Source organism: Babylonia areolata, chromosome 2 (assembly GCF_041734735.1).
Source record: "Babylonia areolata isolate BAREFJ2019XMU chromosome 2, ASM4173473v1, whole genome shotgun sequence".
In the NCBI taxonomy this organism is placed as follows: Eukaryota; Metazoa; Mollusca; class Gastropoda; order Neogastropoda; family Buccinidae; genus Babylonia; species Babylonia areolata.
This window is the reverse complement of record NC_134877.1, coordinates 63,833,816-63,843,815: the sequence shown is the minus strand read 5'-3', so window position 1 is coordinate 63,843,815 and position 10,000 is coordinate 63,833,816. Positions and strand designations below refer to the sequence as shown.

The 10,000-nt window shown below is 48.8% G+C and overlaps 1 protein-coding gene across 1 annotated transcript in view; it reads left to right on the top strand.

The window, feature by feature from the left end:
• LOC143279547 (uncharacterized) overlaps positions 1 to 6,742 on the top strand; it is an 18,812-nt gene extending 12,070 nt beyond the window's left edge. The window contains exons 2-5 of the mRNA XM_076583616.1: positions 8 to 66; positions 104 to 613; positions 2,869 to 2,972; positions 5,276 to 6,742. Of these exons, the coding sequence (XP_076439731.1) occupies positions 467 to 613; positions 2,869 to 2,972; positions 5,276 to 5,492 (468 nt within the window). The 5' untranslated portion in view covers positions 8 to 66; positions 104 to 466 and the 3' untranslated portion in view covers positions 5,493 to 6,742. The remainder of the gene's footprint in view (positions 1 to 7; positions 67 to 103; positions 614 to 2,868; positions 2,973 to 5,275) is intronic.
• The last annotated feature ends 3,258 nt before the right edge of the window (positions 6,743 to 10,000 follow it).

Sequence of the window (10,000 nt, the reverse complement as noted above, 5' to 3'; positions counted from 1 at the left end):
TCGACAGACACAGGCCGTCCCGACAGTCACGGCGCAGCAACGGGAGGAGGAACAAAGAGAACATATGTACAGGAACAGAGGAGCCGGAACAGAGAGAACATAGGAACAGGAACAGAGGAGCCGGAACAGAGAGAACATAGGAACAGGAACAGAGGAACAGCCACAGAGGAGCAGGAAAAGAGGAAACAGAAACAGAACAGGAGCGGAGGAACAGGAACAGGAACAACAACAACAACAACAACAACAAAAACAAAACCAAACAAAAACCAACCACAAAATCTCATCCAAGAGCAAAGAGAAACAACAGGAAAAGCAGCAGCAGCAGCAGCAGCAACAACAACGACAACAACACCACCAACAACAACAGCAGCAGCAGCAGCAGCAGCAACAGCAACAACAACAACACCACCACCACCACCACCAACAGCAGCAGCAGCAGCAGCAGCAGCAGCATCAGGTGCTCAGCATGGCTCACCTGACGGAGCGGGAACGTCAGCTGTACAGCGAGGTGTTCCTCACCATGGATGCTGACGGCAACGGATGGCTGGCCGCCGAAGAACTGATGGAAGGGTGCCGGCGCCTGGGCTTCAGCATCGCTGATGAGACAGCAGAGGTGTGTGTGGGTGGGGTGCGGGGGTGAGGGGGGGTGAGGGGGTGTGGGGAGTGGTGGGGGTGCGTGTGAGGTGGGGGATGGTGAGTGGTATGAGGAGGTTAGGGATGTGTGTGTGTGTGTGTGTGTGTGTGTGTGTGTGTGTGTGTTTATGTGTGTTTATGTGTGTGTGTGTGTGGGGGGGGGGGGGCGGATGTGGAGGGATTGTGTGTGTGTGCGTGTGTGTGTGCGTGTGTGTGTGTGTGTGTGTGTGTGTGTGTGTGTGTGTGTGTCTGTAAAGTATTGCAGATATATAATGTCCGTCGAGCAACCAATGTATGTGCTGTAACAGATGACGTGATAATGTATGTTTCGACAAATGACCGATATAGCTGTATGGCTGTGATGCTGTACAATGTATGTGGATGGGTGATGTTTGATGCGTACAGATGATTGAGCTGTCAGTGTATGGTCTGTAACGGATGACCTAGTGATGTATGTTCCGACCAATGAACGGTGTAGTTGGACGACTGTGGTGCTGTATGGTGATCACTAGATGATGTTTGATGTGTATAGGTGATGGAGCTACCGATGTATGTTCTGTAACGGATCACGTGGTACTGTATGTTCCGACAAATGACCGATGACTGTGCACTGTGGTGCTGCATGCTGTGTGTGGGTGGTCAGCTGATGTAATGATGTATGTGGATGACGGATGATGTATATCGATGATGACTGTGGTTGTGATGTATGATGTATGTGGATGACTGTGGTGGTGTTTAACCAGTGTGTCGTGGATGACGTATGATGTATGTGGAGCTCGTGATGATGAATGATTTGTGTTGATGATGCGGTGATGTACTTGGATGACAGCGGTGATATATGATGTAATTTGGATGACGTGATGGTGATGTTTGGTGCACATGTGGATGACTGTGATGACGTACATGGATGACTCCGATGTTGATGTGTAACGCACGATGTATGTATGTATGTATGTATGTATGTATGTATGTATGTATGTATCAACAAACAACAAAGAGCGGTAACTCTCTCCCATGTACAATGTGCATAACTTCAATCAAGTCCATGCTGCTTCTTCTTCTTCTTCTGCGTTCACTCGTATGTACACGAGTGGGCTTTTACGTGTATGACCGTTTTTACCCCGCCATGTAGGCAGCCATACTCCGTTTTCGGGGGTGTGCATGCTGGGTATGTTCTTGTTTCCATAACCCACCGAACGCTGACATGGATTACAGGATCTTTAACGTGCGTATTTGATCTTCTGCTTGCATATACACACGAAGGGGGTTCAGGCACTAGCAGGTCTGCACATATGTTGACCTGGGAGATCGTAAAAATCTCCACCCTTTACCCACCAGGCGCCGTCACCGTGATTCGAACCCGGGACCCTCAGATTGAAAGTCCAACGCTTTAACCATTCGGCTATTGCGCCCGTCAGTCCATGCTGCTCACACTACCGATTCAGCCAGCACACGGGCGATTCCCTTTCTCTTCCAGCCTCATTATTCTTTCCATTCATGATGTATGTTGATGACTGTCTTAATGTAGGATGTATCAAATGTGGATGACCGAGATGACAATGACATTTTTGAATTGAATTGAATGCAATGGATGATATACAATATGTAGATGATGGTAATGACGATACTTGACTATACTGAATTGAATTGAATTGAATGGAATGGATGATATATAATATATAGATGATGGTAATGACGATACTTGACAATACTGAATTGAATTGAATGCAATGGATGATATACAATATGTAGATGATGGTAATGACGATACTTGACTATACTGAATTGAATTGAATTGAATGGAATGGATGATATATAATATATAGATGATGGTAATGACGATACTTGACAATACTGAATTGAATTGAATTGAATGGAATGGATGATATATAATTTGTAGATGATGGTAATGACGATACTTGACAATACTGAATTGAATTGAATTGAATGGAATTGAATGGATGATATATAATTTGTAGATGATGGTAATGACGATACTTGACAATACTGAATTGAATTGAATTGAATGGAATGGATGGTGTATAATATGTAGATGATGGTAATGACGATACTTGACAATACTGAATTGAATTGAATTGAATGGAATGGATGGTGTATAATATGTAGATTATCGTAATGACGAAGCATGACACTTTTGAACTGAATGGAACTGAACTGATGATGTATAATATGTAGATGAATGTAGATGACGATGCATGATGAACGGTGTCGCAGACGTCCTTCAAGGCCATCGACACCAACGACGACGATAGAGTGACCCTGGACGAGTTCCTGGCCATCATGGGCCACATCGAGGAGAACAACCCGAGGGCCAAAAAGTGAGACAGTGAGACAGGGGGACAGGGGGACAACGAGACAGGGTGGCAATGAGACAGGGGGACAGCGAGACAGGGGGACAGGAGGACAACGAGACAGAGGGACAACGAGACAGGGGGGCTCAGTGAGACAGGGGGGACAACGAGACAGGGGGGCTCAGTGAGACAGGGGGGACAACGAGACAGGGGGGGAACAACGAGACAGGGAGACAGCGAGACAGGGGGGACAGCGAGACGGGGGGGGGGGGGGGGGGCAGCGAGACAAGGGCGGGACAGCGAGACAGGGGGGGACAGCGAGACAGGGGGGCGGGGGGGCAGCGAGACAGGGGGAACAGCGAGACAGGGGAACAGCGAGACAGGGGAACAACGAGACAGGGGGGACAGCGAGACGGGGGGGGGGACAGCGAGACAGGGGGGACAGCGAGACAGGGGGGGACAACGAGACAGGGGGGGGACAGCGAGACAGGGGGGGGGGGGGGCAGCGAGACAGGGGGGGGGGGCAGCGAGACAGGGGAACACCGAGACAGGGGGACAGCGAGACAGGGGGACAGAGAGACAGGGGGACAGAGAGACAGGAGGGAACAACGAGACAGGGGGGACAGCGAGACAGGGGGACAACGAGACAGGGGGGGACAGCGAGACAGGGGGACAACGAGACAGGGGGGGACAGCGAGACAGGGGGACAGCGAGACAGGGGGACAGAGAGACAGGGGGGGACAACGAGACAGGGGGGGACAGCGAGACAGGGGGACAACGAGACAGGGGGGGACAGCGAGACAGGGGGGGACAACGAGACAGGGGGGGGGGGGACAGCGAGACAGGGGAACAACGAGACAGGGGGGTGGGGGGGACAGCGAGACAGGGGAACAACGAGACAGGGGGACAGCGAGACAGGGGGGGGGGGACAGCGAGACAGGGGAACAACGAGACAGGGGAACAACGAGACAGGGGGGGGGGACAGCGAGACAGGGGAACAACGAGACAGGGGGACAGCGAGACAGGGGGGGACAGCGAGACAGGGGGACAGAGAGACAGGAGGGAACAACGAGACAGGGGGGACAGCGAGACAGGGGGACAACGAGACAGGGGGGGGGACAGCGAGACAGGGGAACAACGAGACAGGGGGGGGGGGACAGCGAGACAGGGGAACAACGAGACAGGGGGGGACAGCGAGACAGGGGGACAACGAGACAGGGGGGGGACAGCGAGACAGGGGGACAGCGAGACAGGGGAACAAAGAGACAGGGGGACAGCGAGACAGGGGGACAAAGAGACAGGGGGACAGCGAGACAGGGGAACAAAGAGACAGGGGGACAGCGAGACAGGGGAACAAAGAGACAGGGGGACAGCGAGACAGGGGAACAAAGAGACAGGGGGACAGCGAGACAGGGGGACAACGAGACAGGGGGACAGCGAGACAGGGGAACAAAGAGACAGGGGGACAGCGAGACAGGGGAACAAAGAGACAGGGGGACAGCGAGACAGGGGGACACCGAGACAGGGGGGACAGCGAGACAGGGGAACAACGAGACAAGGGGACAGCGAGACAGGGGGGGACAGCGAGACAGGGGGGACAGCGAGACAGGGGGGAACAACGAGACGGGGGGACAGCGAGACAGGGGAACAACGAGACAGGGGGACAACGAGACGGGGGGGGGGGGGGGGGGGGACAGCGAGACAGGGGGGACAACGGGACCAGGAAGGGGGCGTGGGAAGTGGGGTGGGGGGTGAGAGAGAGAAAGAGGGGAGGGGTAGAGAGAGAGAGAGAGAGAGAGAGAGAGAGAGAGAGAGAGAGAGAGAGAGTGTGTGTGTGTGTGTGTGTGTTCGTTCGTTCTTTAGTTTAGCGTCTTTTCACTATCAGCGATATTATACGTTGTGTGTGTGTGTGTGTGTGTGTGTGTGTGTGTGTGTGTGTGTGTAAAAGACATAACAAGTACTGTTCACAGACAAAAAACAACAACCCAGCCCTGTCAGCACAATGTTTGTAAGGCGCTTAGAGTTTAGTCTCTTTGGCGATATATAAGTATCACTAGTACTACAGACAAATACAGACAAAACAGCCCTGTAACGCAGACAGTGTTTGTAATGCGCTTATAGTTTGGTCTCTTCATAAGCGACAGGTCTATATCATTAACACTACTACTACTATTACTACAACTACAACATTCCTTTAACACAGTCGATATAGCCCCTCCAACGCAGCCCTGCAACAACAACAGCAACAAAAACAACAAATAGAACACAGCCATTCTGATGTTGGAGTGTACATAAAAAAAAAAAAAAATCCGTGTTGCACGTGCCTTCAGGGAGGCCAAGCTGAGGCGGGCGTTCCGCGCCATGGACCTGGACGAGGACGGGCTCCTGACGGAGAAGGAGCTCCTGGATGGCATGCGGGACGCCGGCTACAACCTCAGCAAGGAGCAGGGCCGCAAGCTGTGCTGCGACCTGGACAAAAACGGGGACGGCAAGGTGGACTTTGAGGAGTTCATCCAGATGTTCCAGCTGGACGCGGACAGCGAGTGAGAGACAACGACAACAACAACAACAGCAGCAGCAACAACAATAACAACAACAGGAGGACATGAGTGAACGTCCTCAAAGAAAAAGGACAAAGACCACCACCATCACCCCTTCCCCCAAAGACTTCCTCAAAATTTCTCCAAATAAGGACAAGCATACCTCAAAGACGTCTCTTTTCTTCCATATAAGGACAAGAATCATTCAAAGACTTCTCTTCCATATAAGTACAAGAATCCCCTTTTGACTTTTTTTTCATGTTAGCATAAAAATTCCCCAAAGACCTCTTCCATATCCATGAACAAGAAAGGGAAGATGAGAGAAGGGGGTGGTGTCGGGTTTGGGGTTGGGATGGTGTGCCCAAGATAGATCAAAGGTTTGGAACCCAGGTGTGTGTTGGGGGTGGGTGGGGTGGGGGTGGGGATGTGGCGGGATGTTCGACAAATGGAGCGAAAGACGGACAAGGTGACGTGTGGATTTTTACCTTTGGGTCGAGGGAGTTCATTAAATTAAAGACGCTGTAAGACGTTTGCATCCCAAAATAAAAAGTGTCAAAGATCGTTGGGGGATTGACATGTTTTTCTCCCGTTCCATTGCCAAGCCTACATCATGACGTGGGTGAACTTTGTGTGTGTGTGTGTGTGTGTGTGTGTGTGTGTGTGTGTGTGTGTGTGTGTGTGTGTGTGTGTGTGTGTGTGTTTTAATCCACATTTTAAACATTAATCTGGGTTCTCTTCGATCGGTTTTAAGAACTGACGGGTCTTTCATAGTCGGCTGGGCTAAAAGCAACAGGATCTGATTTGAAGGCTACATCAATTACGAATGGATGGAAGAACTGGAGTTGAACAGATTCAGGGAAAATAAGTAAGGATAAGTTGGTAGGTATGTCCATGATGAGCTGACGACTACTCCATCCTCAGTAACATGGTAAAAAGATTAGGATTCGCTCGAGATGTATGGATAAAGCAACAACAACAACAACAACAACAACAAAACCACAAAACAACAACGACAACAACAAAAGAACAAAATCGGAGGATGTTATTGTACGAACGTGAACAATTTGTAGAGCTGATTCGAATGAAAACAATTTGTTTCCAGACAAATTAGAGACGAAAAAGATGATCATCTGCGTCAGTTAGCTAGTGAAGAAAATCAGGCTGGCTGGGAAACGGCGAAGAAGGATGAATTAGCCAAGATAAACAATTTAAAATGACGGTCAGAACGATACCGCGCACTGTGTGTGACTTTTTCTATATAGTATAGTATAGTATAGTATAGTATAGTATAGTATAGTATAGTATAGTATATATATATATATATATATATATATATATATATATATATGACACATTTTTCACAACAAATTTTTCTATGCTAAGTTCGGACTGCTCTCCCCGGGGAGCGCGCATCGCCACAGTACAGCGACACTCGTGATTTTTCTCTTCTTTTTCTTTTCGGTCTTCATGTGTGTTTTAATGTCAAAGTGGATTTTTCTTCGCGGTGTTTTAGTATTATTATTATTATTATTATTTATTTTTTAGGGACATCCCCTTTGTCTTCCTGGACTCTTTTACGTGCGTAAAACCGTATGTTGCAAAGAGGGAACCTCGGTTTACCATCTCATCTGAATAGCTGGCGTCCAGACCACACAATTCAAGCTCTGGTAGAGAGGGAATAATAATAATAATAATAATAATAATAATAATAATAATAATAATAATAAAAAGCCAGTCTGTAACTGAGATTCGAACCCATGGACATTCGCTTTCAAGTCAGACGCACTGCCCGCATCAAGTCCACCGCTCTCTCTGTTGAGATCTTTCTACTCGGCTGCTGATTCCAGAGTGCCAGTTGACACATTCTTGCCCAGTAGCATGGATGGAACCAATTCCCTGCCTGTCTCAGCAGGTTTCGTGTATTCCGCAGTTCATCCAAGAAAAAGAACAAAAAGAAAAGAAAAAAGAAAAAAAGAAAAAAAAGAAAGAAGAGAAGATGATGAAGAAAAAAAAAGAGGTCTCTCAAAACACGCCTCTTCCGTTCTGCCCTCCGTTCAATTTATTGACCAATGGGCTTCTTGAACTTGTGCTGGTTCTATGTGTGTGTGTGTGTGTGTGTGTGTGTGTGTGTGTGTGTGTGTGTGTGTGTGTTTGCGTTGTTTATTGGTGTGAATATTTCTATATTGTAATCGCCACGAGCTCCTTGCCAGGGAAGATGTGAGCGTCAAACTTCACTGTTGTTATATTAAAAAAAATCTTATCATCATCATCATCATCACCATCATCAACACCATTATTATTATTGTTGTTGTTGCGCGCGCGCGTGTGTGTGTGTGTGTGTGCTGGTGGTGTTTTTCATGTTTGTCATGACGTTCAGATCCACATAAGTAATCCACGTTATGCTTGCGAAAAGGTTTGGAGGAGAAGGGTGGTGGTGGTGGTGGTGGTGGCATCTCCGCTGAGATATGGACATCTCTCCATGGAAATGGGGTAAGGGTGGAGGGGAGGGAGGGGGTTGGTGGTGTGGGGGTGGGATGGGGGGGGTGTACAGCAAGGAGGGGTGGGAGAGGAGGGCAGGGGGGCGCTGTGAAGTGTGGCTGTGTTCTTGGCCGGCTGCCACAGTGCCAGACTTTTTTTTTTTTTTGGCGAGGGAGGTGGGGGTGGGGCGTGAGGTGGCGGGGGGTGGGGGGTTGGGGGGGGGGGATCGATTGACGTCGGTCCCACAGTGCGTGCTGCTTGAAGCTGCTGTTAGTGTTGTCAATAATCAGTGGTGTGACGGTCCAGTCGCTGTTGTTGGCATAAACGTTATGTACACACTCTTGTTGCTCGAATCAATTTTTGTGTGTGTTCTTTTCGATTTTTCTATTTTTGTTCCCTTTTACCCCTTAAATGGAGAATCAGAACACCCCCACCACCCCCACCCCCACCACCCCCACCCCCACCGCCCTTTCTTTAAAAAAATGGATCTTTCTCCATTTCTCTCTATCTCCCCATCCCTCCCTCACACCCCCCTCCCTCTCTGTCTCTCATTCTTTCTCTCTCTCACTCTACCTCTCTCTCTCTCTGTCGTTGTCTCTCTTCTTCTTTCTTTCTCTCTCTACTTATTTCTTGTTGTTTTTCTTACATGATCATGTGTATGTACCCCTTCATGAGGGGCAATGGCATATACATGAATAAATCATCCGCATCCGTATCTCTTTCTATCTGTTTCTGTCTGTGTGCGTGCGTATGTATGTGGGTATATGCACACGCACGGGGCGCGCGCGCGCCCACACCCACACACACCCACACACGAGCTCTGTCGATCGTTTTTCGGAGGAAGATAACCTCGTTATCTTTCTTCTCAGAGACACAGCTTTAGCTGTCTGGTTCAGCGTGAGAGCCGTGAAGCGGTCTGGCATGATGTGTTCATTGTTCACGTGAGTGATGTCTGCATGGTTTCCTTGGTCCCGCCTAGAACACGCACACCACTGTACACCACTGGCAGCCTCAGTCCGCTCCATGTCAGTTTTGCCCTGCCTCACTCGTATCTTTTTCCTTTTCCTTTTTTTTTTTTATGTACGCAAATGATTGTATATTGTATATGTTTTACTGTCAGACGGGTAGCGGTGGCCGAACGGTTAGAACGCTCGATTCTCGCCCGAGTTCGATCCCCGGATCGGTGCACCTGGTGGGTAAAAGGTGGAGATTTTTTTTTTTCGCGATGCGCTAAATGCATGTTGCATAAGGAGATCTCAGTCAGTTAATCGAAAGACTCACACTCAGACCATCACTCAGGATCTGGTGGAAGGGTGCAGTGGGGAAGGGGTGGGTGGTCGGTGAGTGTGTTTAAATTCCTGGTCCGTATAATTATGAGACTGGAACCCGGGGACCCTGGCTTCAGTCCTGGTCCACTAGGCCACCACCGCCCCAGGTTATGAATGTTATTTCTATTTGTATTTGTATTTCTTTTTATCACAACAGATTTCTCTGTTTGAAATTCTGGCTGCTCTCCCCAGGAAGAGCGCGTCGCTACACTACAGCGCCACCCATTTTTTTTTGTGTGTATTTTTCCCTGCGTGCAGTTTTAAATTTGTTTTTCCTATTGAAGTGGATTTTTCTACAGAAATTTGCCAGGAACAACCCTTTTGTTGCCGTGGGTTCTTTTACGTGCGCTAAGTGCATGCTGCACACGGGACCCCGGTTTATCGTCTCATCCGAATGACTAGTGTCCAGACCACCACTCAAGGTCTAGTAGAGGGTGAGAAACTGTCGGCGGCTGAGCCGTGATTCGAACCAGCGCGCCGGCTCAGATTCTCTCGCTTCCTATGCGGACGCGTTACCTCTAGGCCATCACTCCTGTTAGTGACAGGCTTCGCAAAAAAAAAAAAAAAAAAAAAAAGAAAAAAAAAAAAGAAAAAAAAAAAAAGAAAAAGAAAGTGCAATGTATGAATGAACAAACAAATATGTGACATTGTAACGGGGAAGGTGAGAAGAGGTGATGGGTTTAGTAGGGTGATACCCACCACTGTTGAT